The sequence below is a fragment of the Peromyscus leucopus genome, chromosome 8a (assembly GCF_004664715.2).
Source record: "Peromyscus leucopus breed LL Stock chromosome 8a, UCI_PerLeu_2.1, whole genome shotgun sequence".
Classification (NCBI taxonomy): Eukaryota; Metazoa; Chordata; class Mammalia; order Rodentia; family Cricetidae; genus Peromyscus; species Peromyscus leucopus.
The window spans coordinates 8,300,499-8,324,889 of NC_051085.1; the positions used below are offsets into that span (position 1 = coordinate 8,300,499).

Genomic DNA, 24,391 nt, shown 5'->3' on the forward strand with positions numbered 1-24,391 from the left:
GATGCAGCCCATGGTTGACAATTTGAGCCACCGACATTTTGTAAAATTATTTGTGTCTTGGTCATAGTGAAAAATGGGCATGTTCCTGCTTTTATTTAACTATATTTTATTTGTCTCAAAAACTTTGAAAAGATTCATTGGTCTGGCAAGGTTGACATCCAGGTAAAGCATAATTGGGGCCCTGAGATTAATTTAGTGTCAGAATAACATCTTTTAAAAAATAGAACTAACATCATGGTTTTGGATCAGTTTTTATGGAATTAAATAATGTGATCCCAGAAATATGCAATTACTGAATAAGGGCTATAATTTCCTGCACTTGAGGTTTGGAACACTTTGTTTTCACTTCTAACATGGGGAGCAGTCTGGAAGTGAACCCCAAAATCTCACCTTCATTTCTTTTGCTGACAGTAATTAGAACTTTAGATCTCAATAAATTCTTGGCTGGTTAGTCCTCATTAGGCCTTTTCCCTTGGTTCTTACCAAACTGTAATGTATTAGAACCCCCTGCAGAGCATCTTGAAGGAAGACAGCTGTCACCCCCAGAGCCTGTGCCCACAGATTGTTGGTAAAGCAGGAGATGGGTGGCGGGGAGAGTGCCGACTGGCAGCGTCCTTGAGACCACAGTTTAGTTCTTCTCTTGGGCAAGGCGCTTATGCAGGGCAGCACCTGATCTCACCGTAGCCTCTGCTGGCTCTGCGTCTAGGTCACAGTAAAGCCGTGAGAGACATCTGCTTCAACACTGCAGGCACACAGTTCCTCAGCGCGGCCTACGACAGGTACCTGAAACTCTGGGACACTGAGACGGGTAAGTGCGGCTTCCTCTCCAGAGTTAACACTGGGTGGCCTCTGGTGAAATGATGTCTTCTCCAGCTGCTGCTCCTCGTTACTGACAATCAGCTGATAGCATGAGTGTGTGCACGGACCGAAGCTCGGCTGTGTAGCCGGTGCTTTCCCTGGGCAGCGCTATCCTTACCCGTATAGTTTACACAGCCCACGTATTGATGGACAAACCAGCGCAAACTGGTCTGTCCACTGTCTGATTGATCCCCTTACCCCCCACATCTCCTAGTGTAGTCATTGCCAGACCAAAAGCAGATTTAATCAAACTGAGGTGAGGTCTCAGTTCTGACTACACATTGCCATCATCTGGAGAGCAGCAAGTCACTCCTGCCTGGACTCCGCCCTCCTGTCAGTGTGTGGACTGGGCTAGTGTCCCCAGGGCTAGAAGGCAACTGTCCTACAGCTCTTAAAAGCTAAGATACACGTAAAGTATAAAGGGCACAGATGTTGAGTGATTGCTTTGAATAGTAGACTACAGCTTTGTTTTAAACACTGCCAAGATGAAGACAGCATTCCAGCATACAGTAGAGTTCTCATGCCCTTCCCTCATCCGCACCCACTCCAGCAACCCCAGAGCTGCTCCGTCACCACAGATCCTTCGCCTGTTCTTAAACTTGTAGATAGAATCACGCCATAACTTCTCTTCATTTCTGACTCATTGCTCAGCTTGGCATCTGATATTCGCTCTCGTGGCTCATGCCAGCAATGTTTTTCTGTTGCTCAAAATATTCCATGCATTAATGTAATTAGAATTTGTCTCTAAAACTGGTGGTACATGACTTTTGGGAAAACTGTATATGTGAGTGTGTGTGTGTGTCTGCGTGTGTCCCCACCTTACTGCCTTGAGGTAGGGTATCTCAGTTGAACCGGAAGCTTACCGGCTTTGCTGGACTGGCTGGCCAGCAAGCTCCCAGGACCCATGTGTCTTTGCCCCCCAGTGCTGGCTTCACAGACATGCACAGCCATGGCCGGCTGTTGACCTGATGTGGTGATTCAAACCCAAGTGCTTACACTTGCACAGAAACGGTTCCTACCAATCGGTCCATCTCCCCAACTCCTGAAAACAATGTCATCACTCAAAATCTAGGAAAGTAGCGGTGTAGTGGCTGGAGAGCAAGCAAGCTGTCCTTCCTCAGAATTCATTAAGTAATGACTACTCGGTCGATCTTTATACCATTGCCATCCTTTAGGAGTGGAACTTATTTTTCTTGTTTAATTTGACTCTTTGGTTTAGGACAGTGTATATCAAGATTTACAAACCGAAAAGTACCCTATTGTGTCAAGTTCAATCCCGATGAAGACAAGCAAAATCTCTTTGTGGCTGGGATGTCTGACAAAAAGATCGTGCAGGTACGCCTTTTTTCAGTGTCTGTCTCCGTTAGGACTGGTGAAGAGAACAGAACATCCCCTTCATCCATGTGTGCTGTTTTGAGGGCCCTCATGTGTTCTCAGAAGGGAGCGGTCCGTTCATGAGCATGGGAACTAGGAGTCTCTTCAGGTTCCCAGTAGAGCTGCTGGTTGTTGTGTGTCCTCACCTCTGTCCACCTTTCTCTCCTGTGGCCGCACAGTGGGACATCCGCAGTGGAGAGATTGTTCAGGAGTATGATCGGCATCTGGGAGCTGTCAACACCATTGTTTTTGTTGATGAGAATCGAAGATTTGTGAGCACGTCGGACGATAAGAGCCTAAGAGTTTGGGAATGGTGAGTTTTCATCAGTAAAACATCTGACTTTGTAAAGCGAACAAGTAAATACATAAAAAATGAAATCATAGCCAAAGTCAAAACCTGATAATATGCAGCTATTTGCATTTTTTTCCAGCCAAAGTGTTTTAATTATTTAAGTACTAACAGTTTGGAAATTGAAATCTAAACATACTAACCTTCACAGTCTTTGGAGAATCCTCCAAAGTACGCGGATTTGAACTGCTGGTTTTGTGGTCATGGTAACTGTCATATTGTGGTTTTTATTTTTATTTTTTATTTTGTACACGTATGTGTGTGCGAGAGTGTTGGCTTGTGTTTCACTGCGGACATGCGGAGGACAAGGGCAGCTCTGAGGAGTCCGTACTCCTTCGTTGGAGGGCCTGAGATCGAACTCGGGTCTGCACAGCAGCACTTTCACCCACCTAGCATCATGCCAGCCCGTCACGTCCTTTATAGATATCTTATTCATCTTGCAAATCGACAGGCAAGGGGTAGAATGTTTGGCTACATTTTGTTATGTGGGGGTCACACATAAAGATCCTGGCCTCAGAACAAATCCAAAGAAAATACCAATGTAGTTAGCTGCTTCATAATCATCCATGCTATAAGTTGCCCCATATCATCAGCTTTAAACAAGCATTTTGCTTCTTGAATATAATCAGAATATATTGAATACTTTTTCCTTTTATCAAAAGAAGTGTTTTTCTCAAGTCAAAACATACTTAAGCTGCTTTCATTAAGTGGCATGATTGTTTTATGATTCAGTTGCAAATAAATGGTAATCTTTCTTCACAAAATCAGTCCTTGGGTGGAACCCAGCTTGTTTTTATAGTCTCAAAGCACAGCTCAGTGGAGGCCACAGCCTTGCGAGGACTCAAAAGTACACCTTCCCACCCACCCCTAGATGTTGCAATTCAAGAGAAAGCAAGCACCTTGAACCTCAGCCAGGGTTTCCTCCTCAGACTGGCTGCCATGCAGAGCTGGGTGGGCTGACTAGGCCCTTGGTATTGTTAAGACAGTTGAGGGAATTTCAGATTTAATGCAACTTGTACACCAACACTGTGACCTTCAAGATCATCCCCAAGGACACTGGCTGTATGTACTTTGTGTCTAATCTTAACATTTAGCTTCATTTAGCTTCATCCTTAAGGGTCTGTCATCAGAAATGGTGCTTCTGAAGACATTTAGCTCAGTGGGAGAGTGCGGGCCTAGCAAGGCCCACAGTGAGAGAAAGGAGGAGGGAGGGAGGGAGGGAAGTAGGGAGGCTGTTTCCCACAGAAAATCTGGTGTGAACACTGGTGGTTTTATCTGTTTGGTTTAGCTTGGTGTGGGGTGTATGCACATGGTGTGTGCACACTTGTGAGGATGCACACATCCCATCTGCATGTGTGCAGAAGCCGGACAAGGACAAGGTCAGGTGTCTTCCTCTATCTCCAGTCACGCCTGGCTATCACACAGGTGCTGGGGATTTGAACACAGGTCCTCACCCTTGTACAGCAAGCACTCTTAGCCACCGAACCAACTCCCCAGCCTGACGCCAAGTCTGTGTGTGTGTGTGTGTGTGTGTGTGTGTGTGTGTGTGTGTGTGTGTGTGATGTCAGTGGTGTGATTTTACTTAAGCATGCACATGTTTGTATCTTGAGTTGCTGTTCCATTGAAGGAGAGTGGTGTGAGAAGGTGGATAGTATTGAGATGCTGTACTAGTTAGAGGGCTTTGGACATTCGTATTTTCTCAGGATGCTTTGATTAACTTAAGGTGGCAATGTTAGCATCCTGGTTTCCCTCTGGGATCCTAAGAAACACTTCTAAAAGGCACACTGCTCTTTTGTTACAAATGATGGCACACTGCAGATTTCTGTTGGCTGTCACCTGTTATCAGCGGATCTATCATAACTGGCAGTACAGGTGTGGAGCTAGCGTTTTCTGTATGTCGGTCACTAGGATAAGCATTTTATGTAAACTCTTTGATTTCATGTGCAAAGCAGTCTCATGAGATAGGTATGTTTATGTGGGTGGGGGTCTTTGTTTCTCTCTGTCTTTTCTGTACAAGGAAACTAAGATAGTGTAAGTGATCTGCCTAAGGGTATACAGGACATGAAAAGATCAAATTTCAGGTCAGACTGATTCCAGAACTTGGGTTTGTGGCTCTGTGACTGGGTGAATGATGGGGAGACCTGTAGGGAGAGAAGGTAACTTGCATCCACTTATGGAGAGCAGACAGCTCGGGACCCCTCGGGATCTCTTGCAGCCTCTGCTGAGAGTAGTGGCTGGTGATCTGATGCCAGCACAGGAAAAGGGGCCTAAACGCACAGCAGGACTGAGCCCGGGCGAGGACGTTCCCAGCACTGGGGCTCCTGTGCAAGAGGTGTTTTCCCAAACTTATATGTCCTCTACCTCATTGTAGCATAGCACCGTAATAGAGGAAAAGAACCAGATGGTTCAGTGGTTAAGAGCACCGGCTGCTCTTCCAGAGAACCCAGATTCAACCCACCACCCACATGGCAGCTCAGAACAGTCTATATAACTCCAGTTCTGGGGACCGGATGCTCTCGTCTGTCTTCCACAGACACCAAGTGCACATGTGGTACACAGACATACATGTAGATAAGATACCCGTACACATAAAAATAAATACTTAAAACAACCTAAGGAAGCTGGGCTTTTTTTAACAGTGCTATACCAACAAAGACTGTATGTAACGTAACTGGAGGTTATAGTAGATACTAGCAACCATGGCCTGCCAGTCAGCTGAAAGCATGTTAGTAGGCATGGTGGTTTTGGTTTTGTCTTTTAACCAAAGGTATTTATTATGGTAAAATGTTTTTTAGAGGAAATTTTACAGAATTTAATAAACATTGCTGTTTATCTTTTATTTTTAAAATGTCACAGATTTGTTAGCTTTTTGATGAGTTCATTTCCAAACCAGGTGATCTGAAATCAGTTCTACCCTTATAATTGAATCACAGTGTCTAAGTAGAAAAATGGTGCTGTACTTAGGATGTTTAACTATGCCTAGCAGGCATGACTGCCAGAAATAATGAAGTTCCCAGGGTAGTCCAGAATCAGTTGTTCTTCTAGATCATGGTTCTCACCCTTCCTGATGCTGCGACCCTTTAATACAGCTCCTCGTGTTGTGCTGACCCCAACCGTAAAGTTATTGTGTTGCTGCTTCATGACTGTAATGTTGCTACTGTTATGAATTCTAATGCAAATATCTGCTGTGCAGGATATCTGCTATGCGACCCCTGTGAAAGGGTCTTTCGATACTCTAGACCCACAGATTGAGAACCATTGTTATAGAGTTTATTTTACCAAGGCTCTGAAATAGGACACTAGAACTTTTGCTGTGTCAACTAAAAATGTGAACCTAAAATATGGTTGATTAATTTAGAAAGTGCTCTTTAATCCGTGTTATAAAATTCACTACCTACTAGTGATGAATACAAAGAGGGGCACATGAATCTTTTTTAACAACTTGGATCATTCTGAAAGGCGCTTCTCACTGCACTTAGAAACGTGAGCTCTGGGAGCTGACAAACGTCACTTCCCTGGTTACAGAAGTCTTTTCCTTTAGTCATCTGTTCCTTCTAGGTGTTGGGTAAATGACAGAGAAATCCGCACATGAAGTGAAGCATAATTATTTTCCAATTAAGCAAACCGTACCTTGCGATTTAATCTCACTTCACCCCATGTTGTCACCGGATTACATTTCCCACGTTACTCCACACAAACACTGTTAGTCCCAGAGGAAGCAGCAATACCAACCCCCCTTTCAGAATTCCAAGTAATTTTTATAATAAAAAGTAATGAAAATGGAAAGTTACTTAGTACATTTCGTTCTCAATTTAAGTGAATACTTTTGAATTTTGTTTCACATTAGGCATTTTTATCACACAAGGGTTTTGCTGCTCTGTATTTTGCTTTTTGTCCTGTTGTGTACACTTTGGGAATGCTTTCCATGTAAACTGGAAGAGGCTTGGTAGCAAGCACTTCATCCCTGTGGCCTGGGCCATTATTTCTGGACAGATGGAACTAGCACATGGGTCCCTGCAGCTCGGCCTGTCACCCACGCTCCCCTCACTGCTCAGGAGGTGATGAGCGGAGGTTGGCCGCAGGCAAATAACGTTCCTCACAGGCTTGCCCAGACAGCCTCTTCTGCCTCCCGTGATACCTTTGAAGACGAGTTCATCATTAAAGGATATTTAGGGCCAAAGTTTACGTCTCATAACTAGAAACTAGAACTGCTGACACCATTATCATTTTCATGGAAAGTCATTTGTAAAATAAAAGCTTTTTAATAATAAACTCCATCCTGAAAGTTTAATGAAAGGCAAGTTGCTTTTATTTGGGTACATTTGGGTAATTCTTCTAAATGTGCTTTTGTGAATCACTCGTTCTAATCTGCATGCTGTCTTCAATCTTCAGGGATATCCCTGTGGACTTTAAGTACATAGCAGAGCCCAGTATGCACTCGATGCCTGCGGTGACTTTGTCTCCAAACGGTGAGTTGGAGCACAGGCTGTGCTCTAGACCGGGCTTCTAAGGCAGAGAACTGCTGGAGTCCTGAGAACGGCTGTTGCCATCCTTGTGTAAGGAAACCTTTTCGGTCGTAGGAGTCATTGTGGGCGTTCATATGTGAATCACCTCACCCACTCTCTTGTTTTGAAAAAGTAAAAGAATCCGTGATTGACAGTTAATGTTAAGGATTTCTGACAGTTGCTTTTTTTGTTTCTTAGTTTTTAATAATTATCCTTCCAACACAAATCAGGTTCAATAAATCATTTAATAAGCACTTTTCTTTCAAGGGAATAGGAAATTTGGTCTGATTCTTCAAAATAGGAACATTTTAGCAATTCACTTATAAAAGGTTTTTTAAAGCAGTTGTACAGCCCTATCTGACTCTCAAGGTTAGTTCCCAGGCACATTTTCCTTAGAGGTGGACTGTGGTGGCAGGAACAGGTCGCAACAGGGTAGAGCTTGTCTGGTTACACTTGGTAGACAAACATGCCCAGATGTGATGGGGAACTTCATTCCTCTGGCCTAGACGGCTTTGTTGAGCTGGTGTGGATGCTCACATCCGGAGTCCTTTCTCCTTGTCAAGTTTCTGTCTTTTTCTGAGTGTCCCAGGGTTACACTCCATGCAGCCCACTCACTGCATGGATGTGCTTGGGAGGGTTAATGGCGTCTTCTTTTTTTTTTTATGTGCATTAGTGGTTTGCCTGCATGTATGTCTGTGTGAGGGTGTCTGTCAGATCCCCTGGAACTGACAGGTAATTACAGACAGGTGTGAGCTGCCATGTGGGTGCTGGGAAATGAACCCAAGTCCTTAACCACTTAACCACTGAATCATCTCTCCAGCCCTAATGGTGTATTCTTGTTGATGGCAGAGGCCCTCCTCTCCACCCCTCTTTGTGGGGGGCATTTTGCAGGACCCACGTTAAAAAGAAAGGGTACAGGGGATTGTAGGAGGGAAAGCTGCATCTCCAAAAGATTTTCTTCAGCGAAACAAAACAAAAAGTCAATAGTTTCCTATTCCATAATCCATTGTCTTTTAAGTAACAGATAATTGTGCTACAGGCATACTGATACCATCAAGTTCTCGTGAGGGGGTAAAGTGAGTGTGTTTTCAGAGCTATTGTGGAGGTAGATAGAGGACAGGGAGAATGTGCCCCTCCATCCGCCTTTCTGTGGCAGCTCAGGACGGTTGGCAAGAACCCTGTCATTCTAGAAAAACAGCCATGTCCATGCCACTTTGACAGTACACACACACACACACACACACACACACACACACACACACACACACATCCTTTGTTGTCAGGATTTAAAACTCCATGTACTAGTTTTTTAAGTTAAATTAATTCCACTTAGCATGTTTTATTAATAACTTAGTTCTTTTGACACTAAGCTTGGAATTTGTTTCCTTATTTTTAAAAAGTCAAAAGCTTTGATGTGAAGAGTACTCAATGACAGTGGGATTCCAGGAGTGGAACCCATTTCTTTGATAAAAACCCCTCTTACCATGGCTGATTTATACACTTCACAGGTGCCGCAGGAACTTGCTTTTCTAGTATTAGAAAGTAGTTGAGCACAAAAGTAAGGAAAACTAATACATGTAAAATAAAACTTGAAAACATGTTAACTCTTCCTCTAAAATGTGCCACTTACTGCATTTTACAGGGAAATGGCTAGCATGCCAGTCGATGGATAACCAAATTTTGATTTTTGGAGCACAGAACAGGTTCAGATTAAACAAGAAGAAAATTTTTAAGGGCCATATGGTAGCAGGCTACGCTTGTCAAGTGGACTTCTCCCCAGACATGAGGTGAGTTAAGTCTTCATGCTCACGTATGATGGGATGGTATAGTGTTGTTAATAACAGTACTTCACAAATCACTGTGACTTGTGTAGTTGCATGAGAACTGAGTCATCTCTCCGAAGGACAGATAGGACAGTTATAAAGGCTCTGAAATTAAGTCTAGCTTTTCTGTAGGGTCTTCGGTCTGTTTTCTGATCCACTTAGGCCTGTGCCTTTTAACCACCGAATGCATTCCTGTCTCCATCGCCATGACTTTCTCTCTGTTTTTCTATGTGCTATGGTTGAATGGATACAAGGAGAATTCCTCATCACAGTGTTGGACAGACTGCAAATCTTGTGTACAGATTTATCCACACTGAAAACAGAAATGCAGCTTTTGGATATTTCTAGGTCACAAGAGTGAAATTTCTGCGTTCATTTTCCTCCTCTTAGTTAAGAATATATAGGTAGAAGGAATTCAGCTATCTGCTGGCTTTGTATGTTTAGTGTGGGAATTAGGCCTCAGCTTCCTATCTCTGATTCAGTCTTTGACATGTTCAAAGAGTATTGAAGCTGAAAATGTTTGAAAGTCCACTGGCTACGTGAGAAACAGGATCCTCTGTGCAGTCTTCCTGTCTAGAGGCTATCTATAACTTTCTGGCTCTTAGCCTGGCAGCTTACCGGAGGGGAGGGGCTAGAGACGTTCAACTGCAGACTGCTTCCTAGGCTTGTTCTTCCGAGAACAGTACATTCACGTAAGCTCTGTCTCTTCATTCATCTCACCAGTTTAAGGTGTGTGAGTAATTGGGATTTGTTTTCATTCCATTGCAGCTATGTGATTTCAGGAGATGGAAATGGAAAATTAAACATCTGGGACTGGAAGACCACCAAGCTCTACAGTCGGTTTAAAGCCCACGATAAAGTGTGCATAGGTGCAGTGTGGCACCCACATGAGACATCCAAGGTCATCACGTGTGGTTGGGATGGCCTCATTAAATTGTGGGATTAACGGGATTAGTCCTTTCACAATCTGGGATCATTTTTGATCCAGTGTCATATTTAACTATTTAATTATTAAAATGTATTGGATGACAATTTGATTTCTAGGTAATCTTTTCATCTATGGCCTTATGAAGTTGACCCATGGTTTTTGTTAAGAGCGTTGTAAATGTGCCTCATGGAAGTTCATTGGCAACTTCATTTTGCTCTATATAGATGTTATTTATATGAAGAACAACAACTAACTATATTTGACAAAGAGTTATTGTTGGCAGGCAGTTTCCATTTATCCCCGAGATGTCACTGAAAGGATCGTTTTTTTGGGGGGTCAAGAAAAAATGCCTATTGGCTATGGGATCCTAGAGGAAATGATGTAACTAGTGCCTCAGAATGGTACCAGATGCTTACCAATCCAAGCAGAGTGGAAGGGAAGGGATGATACACTCGGGTGTACTGAAGGAAGCCTGAAGACACTCGGAGTTACTGCTCCTACCCTGTTCACTGAATCAAGTTCTAGTCTTGTGGTTTCACGAGTCCCATTATTTTGGTGGCCTCTGATGTATATTTTTACTTGTAAATGAGTGGCCTTTCTTGGCTACAGCATTTCTCTAATTATTAAGCAATTTAAAATTCAAAGCAGCCCACAGTTCCTCCCTTGACTCTCTTCCTGATCAGGATGGACAGGACTGTATAGCCCAAAGCAGAAGTGAGGTGTCTCTGAAGATGAACTCCAGGGAGTGAGCCAAGGCTTTGAATTTTACTTGTAATCACTGTCAGCAAGGACCTGGCTGCACCCTCAGAAATCAGGGCCTCTAGGGCTCTGCTTCACTACTGCTACTAATGAATTCCCTCTGGCCAGAGTATGAAGGCAGAGTCCAAATACTATCTTGTAATGTCTTTGAAGTCACATTTTGTTTTTTATATTACTCTGGTTTTGCTTGTGAATACAAACAGTAAAACTTTTGAACGTTAGGAAAGATTAAACTTCTTTCAGATCTTTGAAAAAACATTGACACTATAAGAAAATACCTAGAGTCCCCAGTTTGAGAGGCAGTAACCATGTTTTTTTTAAAAAAAAAAAAAATCACATACTGAACTTTCACTGCCAAGCCATCGCCATGGTGTGTCTTCAGGAGGGTGGCGTACAGGAGGAAAGAATTCATACGAAACCTTTCTGTCGTCCCAACCACTGTCTTAACAAATGTGAATTACTGAAGTGTGGTAAGACAGACTTCGGCAGCAGGATTGCATGTTGTGAATCATAATTTCGGAATCTCAATTTCTCTTATTGTGTTTTTGACTGTTTCTAAACTGAGTAACTGTACATAAAAGTTTTCTCTTTTTTGAAAAGATCCTATTTTTGAATAAAGCCTTCTTTTTGTAGAAAGTGCCATTGTGTCCTTTTTAGTCGTAAGTCTGTGGAGACACCAGATCAAATCATCTTCAGCCTTCAGAGGAACATTAGAGGTGGACGTAGTGTGTTTAGTGAATTAATGACTTATTCTGATCACATGATCAAACACAACTCAGCATCCTTGAAGCATTTAGGGCATCATGCAGGATTAGGGTATACAGACAGGTGGGTTCTTTCCCAGCACAGAAAACCTAAAAGCATACTCTTGCACATTGTGAAACCTTATGCCTCATTGCTGTAAAATTTTTGTCACACCCAGGACAGTTCTTCCTTGAAAGTTAGAATTGTTGACTGCTGTAAAAGATTCAACTGAATTAATATTTAAACACTGAAGCAGAACCTGAACTGTTTTGCCATAAGTAAACAACCAGTTTTAAGATAAGGAACAGGAAGTTCAGTCAAACAAGCTCTTTCTAAGTAGAAACATTTTATTTGTATGTGTGTGTGTGTTTTGAGACAGAGGTCTCATGGACCTCAGCCTGACCAACTCACTATGGATATCACAAGGATGTCTTTGAATTAATTTGCCTGCCTCTGTCTCTCAAATGCTGGGATCACAGGCATGTGACTCTTGAGAAACACATTATGGGGCTGGCCACTAACCTTAAAATGTTTATAAAGTGCCTAAGAGAATATTGACAGTGAAATGTCAACCTTTGAGTGACAGCCATGGAGATTCTAATAACAGCTACAATTGCAGATGCTCCTTGAAGATCAACTGACTTTTTGAATGTGTCGTTTGCCATGATAGAAAATAGTGGATAGTTGAGGGGGCCATGGTAAGTTCACGTGCCAGAAAGGAATGTAAAATGCCACCCAGACCCGCCAGCATTCTTAAATGTGGATCTCAGTGTGAGAGCAGGGGAATACAGCTGCCATGTTTCTTTTTTTTTTTTTTTTTTCCGAGACAGGGTTTCTCTGTGTAGCTTTGCGCCTTTCCTGGAATTCACTTGGTAGCCCAGGCTGGCCTCGAACTCAGAGATCCGCCTGCCTCTGCCTCTGCCTCCCCCTGCCTCTGCCTCCCGAGTGCTGGGATTAAAGGCGTGCGCCCCCATCACCCGACCGCCATGTTTCATCAGATACATAATGTTCACACTTTAATGTCTCAGGCTAAGGCTGTAGTTTAAAGCAATGTTGTACCATCGTTTTACTGGCAGCATCCGGGAGCAGTGAGTCATAAAGTAGTTGATGTAGTATAGAGTAGACAAGGCAAATACAGAGGAGCCAGATGGAGGAAGGTGTCTGTCACACACATTGGAACAAAATTCATGTCATGAAACTCATGATCAATGGGTAAATAAACAGAATGAACTAACGGAAGATTCAGTTAAAGTGAAAAATACAGACACACATAAAATCCCTGGAACCTTTCCTTAAAATGGAGAATTCTTGTTTCTAACTCAGACTAAAACTTTTGGTAAGCTCTCCAAATGATCTTCCAGCGAGATTATACTAATGAAGTTAGGGTCACAAATGTATCTTGGACATTTAAAAATCTAGGCTGATTGGATAGCCAAAAGAACACGTGGCTGCCTGAATGCATGTATGCACATATATCACATGCTTGTATCACATCTTTTATGTGCACAACTACTTCAGTAATTGCGGAAGGAAGCAACTTTCTCAGCCTGTTTTACCTGGAACTTAAGGAAAAGGGAATTACAGGCTTGAACCAACAGTCTTTGAAATGGCTTTGTTCTCTGCATCAGTGCGTGAGAGAACATTGATTCCACCGCATCACCGTCCTCATGTACTTTCTGTTGCTCTGATAAACACCACAGCCAAAAGCAACTCGCGAGCAAAAGGCCTTTTCTTCTTCCAGGTTACAGCCTGTGGTCAACGGAAGCCACCCGAGGCACAAGCCTGCAGCAGACACTACGACTGCTTACTGACTTGCTCCCTGTGCCTTGCTCAGCTACTTCCTTTATTCTTATACCGCCCAGGCCCACCTGTCCCAGGGATGGCACCGCCCACAGTGGGCTTGGCCCTCCAGCCTGCATTAGCAATCAAGAAAATGCTCCTCAGACACGCCTACAGGCCAAGCTGATGGAGGCAATTCCCTGGTTGAGAATCTCCGTCCCGGGTGCGTCTAGGTCTGTGTCACCCTCGTGAAGCCTAACCAGCACACCTGGATTGGCTGCCTTTGAGTGTTTCAGCTCGCTGCTCTCCAACTTCCAGCATTTCAGATCTCAAGGGGTGAACTCGAATCTCATTTTTCTGTTTGTGTTGTAGACCAGGCTGGCCTTGAACTCACAAGAGAACCACCTGCCTCTGCCTCCCAAGTGCTGGGGTTAAAGGTGTGCGCCACCATGCCCAGATTAAACACTTTAGAATTTATGCTTTTTTAAAAAATATTTTTCACTTTTGAGATGATTATATCATTTATCCCTTTTCATTCTTCCCTCCAGGCCCTTCCATGTACCCCTCCTTGTTCTCTTTCAAGTTCATTGCTTCTTTTTCAGTAATTTGTGTGTGTGTGTGTGTGTGTGTGTGTGTGTGTATTCCTAAATGCAGAAGTACAACCTATTCAGTCTGTGGAGTGTTACTTGTCTGTATGTTCTCAGGGCTGAGCATTTGGAATTGGATAACCAGCTGGTCTGCTCTTCCCTGGGGAGACATTTCTCCTGCTCTTGGCATTCCTTTGTGGCCTGTAGCTCTTTGTCTAGGGCTGAGTCTCTTGGGCTTTCTCCTTCCACATTAGCATGTCTGTTGGTGACATCCTTGTTCAATTAGTGTTGAGGCAGTCACGTTGGTGAAATTCTGACATTCCTAGAAGACACAATCTCACAGCACATTCTGCCCCCCTTCCACATAGATCGATGAGTCTTAGGTGTACCTGTACAGAGCACTGTACAAAGAGATTTTATTATAATAATATTTATATATACATATGTTATTATATTCCAATAGAAATATATGACTCTTACGTTAGTTTTAACTTTTTTAATCACCAGGTTAAAGTGGGCAATTAATCTTATATTTTATTTAACATGTCTAAATTTTTATTTCAACATGTATTCAACTTTGAAAATTAGTATTTTATTTTGTATCCAAGACCTTGAAATATTGTATTATACACTGATAACATATTTCAATTCAAACAACTAAATTTCCATTTAAAAAAATACTTCAAACAAAGTAAATTTACCTACCAAGTTGTTGCAAGCATTCTTTAAATTTTTCCAATTACTGAATCAAATATAAATTGTATAGTTTTTAATTATGAAAATAAGTATGACTTAAAAGTCAGTTCTTGGACTAAAAATGAGCTCAGTGGAAGAGTGTGTACTTAGCATACACGAGGCACTGAGTTCGACCCCAGCACCTTGCACAAAAACACTTTTTAAAAGATTTATTTGTGTGCGTGCGTGCGTGCGTGCGTGCGTGTGCGCGTGTGCACGCGCGCCCACAGATAGATGCTGGAAGAGGATAGCAGACCTCCTAGAACTGAAGTTACAGTCAGTTGAAAACAGCCCCCCATGAATACTGAGACCCGGCCTCCGGTCCTTGCTAAGAGCAGTACGCACTTACTCTTAAGCACTGAGCCATCTCTCCAGGGTCTAAACATGGTTTTTAGTAAAAAGAAATTCAGTTGTTTTGAATTCCTCAGCCATTTTTAATATATTTTTTTTCTTTGAGCATTTCAAATATTTTTAATCCTGTTCTCTCCCCACTCCTTCCCTTAACTCCTTCCAGATCCACCCCTTACCTCCCCTTCCCAGAGTCATGTCATTTTGTTTAAAAAGCTCTGAGTCAAATTTGTGCAGCCTATATACTCATGAGTATAGGGCCACCCACTAGAGTGTTGTTGACCTACTAGGAGTCACACCCTCTTTGAAAACAGGACCTTCCTCCCGCAGAAGCCATAACTGTCAATAGCTTCCCAGGGATGGGAGCTCCATGCTGGAGTGTTGATTGGCTTGATTTTTTGCGGGTCTTGTGCAGGGAACTACCGGTGCTATGAACTCATAATTACGGTAATCTTGGTCCTCCTAACCTCTAGTTTAGATCTTCCCACCTTTTCCTCCACAGTAGCCCCGAGCCTTCCGGGGTGGGTGGGACACAGATGCCTTGATTGTGGGTGAGCACTCCACCAACACTGCGCTTTGACCGCTTGTGAGTGTCTGCATTAATCACCTTTTATTGCACAAAGAAACTACTCTGACGAGGCCTGAGAGCTGCACTGGTCTATGGGTGCAGGGATACAAATTTAGAGGGCAGCTTGATAGTTATTGTCCACTTAGCAAAATAATAGCAGTAGGCTCACTCCTGGGACCTATGAATTCTCCAACCATGAGTTCTTGGCAAGATTTGCAGTACCACGCATTTCCTTCTCCTGGGGAGCGGGCCTTAAATCCAGTCAGGAATTGGGTGGTTACCCTACAACGCTAATGCCACTATTGTACCCACGGGTGTATCTTTCCACATTGGTCATTATTGTTAGTTCACAGAGGTTACTACTGAGGCTGTTAGTGACTCCCCCACCCCCAGAAGCCTACATAGCACTTTCCAGTACTATGTAATGATCAGCAGGGATAAAGTTTCCCTGTCAGTACCATCTCCATGTGACTAAAATGTGTGGTGTTTTCAGCAATAGGGTCTTACTACCAAGCTCTGTTGGGCAAGCAAGAACAATGACTGACCGTAATCTGTATTGGTTTTGGAGGCTCCAGGACACCCCAGCCAACAAATCAAGGAAATGTGTATTAGCCAGGTTTCTCTAGAGCACTGGTTCTCAACCTTCCTAAAATGCTGTGACCCTTTAATACAACTTCTCATGTTGTGATGACCCCCAAGCATAAAATTATTTCCATTGCTACTTCATAACTATAATTTTGCTACTGTTATGACTCATAATGTAAATATGTTTCCTGATGGTTTCCTGATTAGGTGACCCCTGTGAAATGGTCATTTGACCCCCAAAGGGGTCACAACCCACAGGTTGAGAACCACTGCTCTAGAGGCACAGAAGCTAAAGAATGAGTATACATATTAAACGATTTTATTAAGTCGCTTACTTTGAAATTATAACAACAGCTGAATCACACCCAGGAGACTGAGAACACTGTAGCTGCTTGGCTTTTGAGGCTGGGCGGCTCAGCAGTCCAAATCTCGCCAAAGCCTAAAGGGTTTCTGTAGTGCGTTTGGTCCTCAGTCACCCGTAGAAGCCTGGCAACAATGGTTTTGATCCCAGCGAAGGAGTCATCATAGCACAGGATAAACTCACTCAGCAGTAAGAGGCAAGACTCAGCCACCAGCAGCTGAGCCATCTTCCGTCTGCCGACCCCTCTGCGTCCGGGCTGCTACTAGAAGGTGCTGCCCACATTTGTGGCGGGCCTTCCCACGTGCATTAAGACAAATTCTCAACCCCTCAGGTTCCCTTTACAGGTGATTCTAATTTTTCAAGCATCCTTACTGTTAGGTGTCCCTTTATCCATCCTCTCCTCTGCCCTACCCGCTCATCTGCCTCCACACTTAGGCCTCCCTCTGCATCATTTCCTCTTTTCGTTGCCTGTGTCAACAATCTCTCGCCTCTAAGGCCTCTTCTTCTCACCAATAGTTCCTTTCTAGTTGTCTGGATTCTACAGTTATCCCAAGTTCCTAAACACACAGATTTGAAGAGGACCCACGTGATATTTATTCTTCTGGGTCTGGGTTATTTCACTCAGCGTGGTTTCCAATTCCATCTATTTACCTGCAAATTTTGTGGTTTCGTTTTTTTCTTTAAAGCTGAATAAAATTCTATTGTATATAGGAAGCACATTTTCATTTATCAGTTTGGGCTGGGCATTTAGGCCGTTTGCATGTCCTAGCATTTGTGACCAGAACAACAATGAACATGGATGAGTGTGTGTCTCAATCAACCACTTTGTAAGTGCTCAATGGCACCACGTGCCCGCGGGCCACCATCCTGCACAAGTATGGCCCTAGAACCATTTCTTCACATAAAGAGTTCAGATATCCACCGTTACTACCTCATCTTCTAAAAGATGTTCTAAGGTCCAAATTGCTCATGATAGAATTCATATAAAGACTTTTGGTGTTCATACTGTCCTGTGTTACATTTTGGGTATTTCCTCTGATCTATCTCCAGGTAACTTTGGTTATGTCTAATCTTTTGAATCCATTAAATTTCTCGCTTCAGCCACCGTTTTCCTTTTCTGAGAGGTCTATTTGCACCTGTTTGTATGCCTGCATTTTTTCCTCCATAATCTCTTGTTTTTTAAGGTTTATATCGTCCTCTGTGTCTCCAATCATGAACGGTTTATATTATAGTCTTTTTTTAAAGGTTTGTTTTTATTTATGTATCTGTGTGCATACGTGTGTGTACATGGGCCACATGTGTACAGATAGCTGTGATCTACCCTATGTGAGTGCTCTTGAGCTGAACTCAGGTCCCCTGGAAGAGCAGCATATACTCTTAGCTGCTGTGCCGTCTCTTCAGCTGGTATTCTACATTTTTAAAAATGTTACAGAAGGATCAGAATTCATGGTCATCCTCAGCTACAGTCTAAGGCCAGCCTGGGATGGATGAGAACTTGTCCCATCCTTCTGTACTGCCCCCTCTGAAAAGGAGTGCCATTCATTTATCTCAGTGTTTCGTCGTCTGTTCTCTGCTTCATAGTGCACCATTCATTTCCTTACTGGATGTAACTTTTTAATCATGAATAGTCTCATTCACTGAGGTAATTCTTAGTAGTCTGGGTTGGTGAAGAGTCCCTTCAAAGCATTTTGCATCTACCTTTACCATGACCCCTGTGGGGGTCACCGCTAGAACCAAGTAGTTATTGTAATCCCTCAGCTTATAGGTTTGCTCACCTGTGATTAAGATAAATTCCACTATTGCACTCCTTGCACAAGCTTGGTGTCTAGTTCTCGTGGGGAGCTTCTGTTTGCACTCAGCCACAGCACAAGGTAAGCTTCCTGGTGCTCGTGGGGGTGAAGTCATGCCTTCCAAGAATCTGGTCCTCCTGGAACTTCACAGATAACTGAAGTCCTAAGATATGACTAGTGTGGGGTCCTACTCTGCCTCTCACTCCAGGCTCTCTGGGCTTCATATGTCTGAAGATTTCGTTCTTGGGCATCTAGCCACACCTGCCCCATACTCACACCTCCTACAAAAATATACATACACATACATGCTTGTGTGCATATGAAAGAGTCATTGGGCTATTCATAGTTCTGTTTAGCATACTGCCATGTTATTGAGACAGTCTGAAAACAGAAGTAATAAACTAGTAGCACCTATAAAGCCTGAGTTCCGGTCTTAGAACCCTGAGTTTATGAGACCCCGAAAAGCACTTCCCACGGGGGCACTTCTGCTTCCTGAAGAGCCATCAGAATTGGTTCCCTCTTATCTGGGCTTCTTTTTTAATGCATAAGTGTATTATATCCTATAACTTCCTTTCCTGGCAAATGCCTCAGTCCACTCGGTCCAGTCAAGCTTCTGGAACAAAATGCATTAGGCTGAATAATTCATAAACAACAGGTTTATTGCTCACTGTGTTAGAAGCTAAGATGCTCAAGAACAAGCGTGAGTGTCCGATGTGGGATTGTTCTTGGCCACAGACACAGCACCTTCTTGCTGCATCCTCATGGTGGAAAGGGGAAGCATTCCCCCGCCCCCCAGGCCTCTTTTGCAAGTACCCTAATTCCAATAAGCTCTAACCTCACAACCTGCTCACCTCCCAAATGTCTTGACTTCACTGCCAAAGCACTGGGTATTAGCTTTCAGGGTAAGTTTGGAAGGACATTCAGATCCAGCAGGCACACACAGTCAAGGTACGATGCTATCATTGCCAACACTTGGCCTAATCACAGGATTCAAAATAATGAGATGTTCCAGCAAGAAGAAACTTTAGAAATGCAACAATCTAACCTAAAAGAAGGAAACAGACCAAAAAGGTGGTGATTTGTTAGAAAAGATGAAGCTAGCCAACAACAATGTCTGGGTCTTCTTATTCTTGTGGCTCTACTGTCCTGCCCCCTCCACACAGCCATTTAAATGTAAATCTTAGAGCTGAGCTTTATGTCAGAATCTTTGTGCTTCACCAGGACATTTCTGCTCAGTGAGTAAGGGCATCTAGAGCCAAGCCTGAGGACCAGTATTTGATCCTGTGTTGAATCCAATGCATGATGGGAGGAGAGAACTGACTCCTGAAAGTTGTCCTCTGACCTCCATATGCACCCTGTGACACATGTCTGCACACACGTGCTAAATGAAAAAAAAAAAAATGTATGATTTTTTTTTTCTTCCTTTAGTGAGACAGAACCTGTTCCTAAAGACTTTCTCAGAGCCCCTTACATTAGAGAAGGCTTCCACCACTTCCTTTGCCCACAGAGAAATTTTCTTGGCTCTTACTTCAACCTTGAAAATATATACGCCTTTTCCTACCCCAATTTTTACTCTAACTGCTGCCTTTATTATTTATTTTATCTTAGAAAAGCAGCGTATCTTTACTCATTAAAGCTATATACATATGAAATTACTAAGAGGGCAGATTTTAAATATTCTCATCTGAAACAACACTGAGGTAAGAATATGAGGTGATGGCAGCAGTTTGTTTTAGTCATTCACAATGCTTACATATACCAAAGTATCTTGTACACAGTAAATGCATATGATTTTGTTTATTACTTTTAAAGCGGCACAGGAAATATTTTGGACATATTTATACAAAACAGAACAACTAAGCAAAATATGCCTTCCTAAAGAGCTAGCATGGCTAGTAATGTGGTCCTTAGTTCCAAGGGATTTTCTTCTAGTATAGAATACCTCAACTTCCTCATTATGGAGCAATGACAGGTTTGATGCATAAATCTAATTAATCCTATCAATAAAAACCAAGAGTCAGATATCAAGGTAAAAACCTGAAAGATCAGGGAAGCAGAGGAGCAGCTGCTTTCTACCTCTTCCATTCCCCCATCCAAAAAGACCCTAGATCCTCTCTCTGCCCCTCCTTATCACTTCCTGTGTCCTCTCTGTATAGACTTCCAGACCTCTATTGTTACTAGTGACTAGCTCTGCCTCTGACTCCAAGCAAGCTTTATTTGTCAGAATACAAACAAAATATCACATGACATTTCTCCCTTTTTGTCTAAATAAAAAGTAAAGGTTTTAACTAACATAGAAAAACTATATACAATAAGTACAATAACTATATACAATATATACAGACAATAATTATATTAACAATGTCTAGTCCATAACATTTGACAAATTCAGAGAAAATATTCCATTATCTATCCTATCTTGATGAGTCCAAAGTGCTGTACCTAATTCAATTTCTATCCTAACTTGTATTACTAACCCAAAACTATCTTTTATGTCTCTCAACCTTATACATGTTACACCTCTTTTGTGAGTTTCTTTTCTGAGTCTGGTAACAAGAAAAACTATAACTAGTCTTAAATACCATCAGAGACCCGAGAAGGATATAGTATTACCTGACTAAACAGGAAGTACAGAGCAAACAACTTCCAAAACTAAGAAATGACAGAAGCAACTAGCTGCCTGGACAGTCACCCAAGGTTCCTCTGTAATGTTGGGGCATCTGTCTTCAGCCTGCAGGTCTAGAATATCTGACAGACTTTTCTATAAAGCAGGATTTTTGAAGGGCTATCCTACCTTGTCTTGGCAAAGTTCTGCAGTCACTTTCTTTTGTGTCCTGCTTGTCCAATTTGGATGGTATACTGTCAGTAGTCAGTAGAGGCAAGGGCAATTTCTTGCCCAATGACTAACTTTTGCCATGAAGAAAGTAAACTCTATATGGAGTTTCTTTGATGCCCCTCATCTTCTCTGAAGTAGATTGGTGCTGCCGGAAGCAGACATGTCTTATTATCATAAAAAAAAAAAAAGAACCTTATGTTAGTAAAACATCTTAAATGCCATATTCTGTAAATCTCTGAAGTATTTGAAGATCACCTAGCTACCTAAAATATATCTGTTTGATCTTGAAAGCATACCTAGCATGACTCCAAGTTTGATTGTAATAGGTGACTAACTACTAACCTGCATTTCTTTATTATCCTAAGTAATTTGTAATAATAACTTTCAAGGATTAGGAATTTACATTACATTGTTAAATGAGCTGTATAGGTACAGTACCTTGAGCAAGAATAGAAACATATGTACAGTATGTTCTAACAGAAATAACCTTAAATTTGTATCAATATATAAAAATATCTTAAACAAGAGTAGAAACACATATACTGTATAACAAAAACAACCTCAAATTTCTATCAATATACAAAAATCCATAACAATGTAAAATATTTAAGACTAGTAGTTACTTTTTTGGTTTAAAAGCAGATTCAATAATCTACCCTTTTATCCTATTTCTATATGCCCCCTTTTCTTTTTAGAATGAGATCCCTGAATCTAATATCCTTTGTCTAGTTTTTTCTGACCATTACCATGACTTATAACCAATCCCCCTAAATGATGACAAATATCCACAACCCACTGAACAACCAAAAACTGCCCACCCTACCTCTTGCAAATATGAGCATTGTGTTCTTAAAAATTACTTTCTGCTGTCTTGGAGTGATGGCATTTTTAGGGGACCCTGAAAAAATTTGGGTTAATGGTCAAGTCCTGGGAGAGCTAGCTGTATTATTTGCTGTCCAGTTTCTGTGTAATGGGAAAGTACAGAGCTTATGTCAAATCCTGGCTACAGTAGTCCATAAGGCTGGACCATCTGAGCCAGCCATCTTGAAATTGTCCTGAGCAGTTTGTAGTCCAAAGCCCATCTTTGGGTTGTGTTGTTCAGCTTAGTGGCATTACCACAATCGAGATGTAATCATCATTGTAGGGCCCCATCATTCTTTTGAAGACTTCAAAGGTTGCTGTTAGGCATGGTCATGGTTCACTGCAGAAAACTTAAACATTTTTTTTTTTTTGGTTTTTTGAGACAGGGTTTCTCTGCGTAGCTTTGCACCTTTCCTGGAGCTCACTTGGTAGCCCAGGCTGGCCTCGAACTCACAGAGATCCGCCTGCTCTGCTCCAAGTGCTGGGATTAAAGGCGTGCACCACCACCGCCCGGCTAAACATTTTAAATGTCATAAGCAGCAGATCTCAAAGAGGTTAAAGGACTATAATTTGTTATGTACATCCACAGTACAAAAAACTTAATTCCTAGTTACCTGATAGAGACTCAAACCCAAAATCATGTACAGAAAGCTAAATGAAGCCTTTTACTAGAATTAGTACTCTATATGACCATTAATATCATGACAAAAGTTTAATATATATATATTAATTTTATAAATTTTGAGATTATATTTATACCTTAAGAAAAGCTTTAAAGAGTCAAAATAAAACCAAAGGATTATGAGATTAGTGGCAATAGACTAGTGCCTTAATTTTAGTTTTTCTTCTGTCCCATATTAGGTGGCTCTTCTGACATGAGACACAGATTTTGAATTTTCCTTTTAATAAGCATGCTTGAATTTAGAGAAGGAGTGAGCCATGCTCCAACTTCAAATCCAGACTTAATTTTTAATTGAACTGGGACTACAAAAAGAACATTTGCATTATGTGTCTGTAGAGAACAGCAGAAACAAACATTTGAGAAGATATATGAAATTTTATCCTGTTGGAAATGTGATATACCAATAGGCCAATTTGCTCTTTTTCTTGGGACATTTTCTCCAGATGTCTCATTTGTCCAGTGTTCTTCAGATTCCTTAGCTGGATGCCTTCATTCTCCTGGAAAGACAAAAACAAAACCCTGCCCCAACTCTAACTTTGGGGGAGTTTCCCTTTTGACAAGTTATACCTGATCAAATGAAAAGCATTTGTTATTCTGTTAGTTTAGACCGAATGGCCACACTGGTTGATGAACTATCATTTCTTCTGATCAAGAGGTCTCTCTTGTTCAAATCTAATCTTTATCAATTTTGATGGTATCCATAGCTTTTCTTCTCTTGTAGAAACAAAAGCAAAACCTCTTCCCCAATGTATGGCATATCCTGGTTTCCATTCTGAGGTCAGCACATCCTTAAAATCTACAGGCTGGGGCTGGAGAGATGGCTCAAAGGTTAAGAGCACTGACTGCTCTTCCAGAGGTCCTGAGTTCAATTCCCAGCACCCACATGGTGGCTCACAACCATCTGTAATGAGATCTGACACCCTCTTCTGATACATAATAAATAAATAAATCTTTTAAAAAAATATACAGGCTGATATAATTCTGTAGTTTTTTCTATTATTCAATATCTCTCTGCAGCTGTTGTTCCTTTCTCATTAGCAATGAGAAAATTCAAAGTTAATAAAGCATTATGCAATCTATCTTTGGGGGGTTTTTGTTATCCCTTTCTGTTTATTAAGCATGTCTTTAAGAGTTTGATTAGATCTTTCTATAACTGCTTGCCCTGTAGGATTGTGTGGTATACCTGTAATATGCTTTATGTTATAATGTGCAAAAAAAACTTTTATTTTACTAGAGACATGTACTGAAACATTGTCAGTCTTAATTTGTACAGGCATCCCCATGATGGCCATAACTTCTAATAGATGTGTGATTACAGAATCAGCCTTTTCAGAATTCAAAGCAGTTGCCCATTGAAATTCTAAATATGCATCTATGGTGTGGTGTACATATTTTAATTTTCTAACCTCTGAAAAATTAAACACATCCATTTGTCAAATTTCATTCCTTTGAGTATCCTTTGGGTTGCTTCCTGAAGGTAGTGGAATTTGGTTATACAAGAAACAAATAGGATATTTTCTTGGTTTGTTGCCAAGTGATAGAAAAATCTTTGTTCAAACCTTTGATATTGACATGGTGGTTTTTTTATGAAATTCTGAGGCTTCTAGCATATTTCTTACCAATAGTTGATCAATTTCATCATTACCTTGTGCTAGAGGGCCTGATAGAACTGTATGGGATCTAATACGTTTTATATATAAGGGATGATTCTATTTCTGATTATTTCTTATACCTGAATAAATAACAAAGTCAATTCTGTATCATCTGTAATAAATTTAGCAGTTTCATTATGTAAAACAACTCTTTCTGAATACCAAGAGTCTATAATCATATTATGAGGTCCTAGAAAATCTAATAATACTACGAGAATAGCATATAATTCTGACTTTTAAACAGAATCATAAGGGCTTTAAGCCACT

At 41.6% G+C, this 24,391-nt stretch overlaps 1 protein-coding gene across 1 annotated transcript in view; it reads left to right on the forward strand.

Annotated features, from left to right (window-relative positions):
* Cdc40 (cell division cycle 40) overlaps positions 1 to 11,232 on the forward strand; it is a 54,546-nt gene extending 43,314 nt beyond the window's left edge. The window contains exons 10-15 of the mRNA XM_028890242.2: positions 707 to 808; positions 2,078 to 2,193; positions 2,412 to 2,545; positions 6,974 to 7,050; positions 8,729 to 8,873; positions 9,678 to 11,232. Coding sequence (XP_028746075.1) covers positions 707 to 808; positions 2,078 to 2,193; positions 2,412 to 2,545; positions 6,974 to 7,050; positions 8,729 to 8,873; positions 9,678 to 9,855 — 752 coding nt within the window. The 3' untranslated portion in view covers positions 9,856 to 11,232. The remainder of the gene's footprint in view (positions 1 to 706; positions 809 to 2,077; positions 2,194 to 2,411; positions 2,546 to 6,973; positions 7,051 to 8,728; positions 8,874 to 9,677) is intronic.
* Positions 11,233 to 24,391: the final 13,159 nt, after the last annotated feature.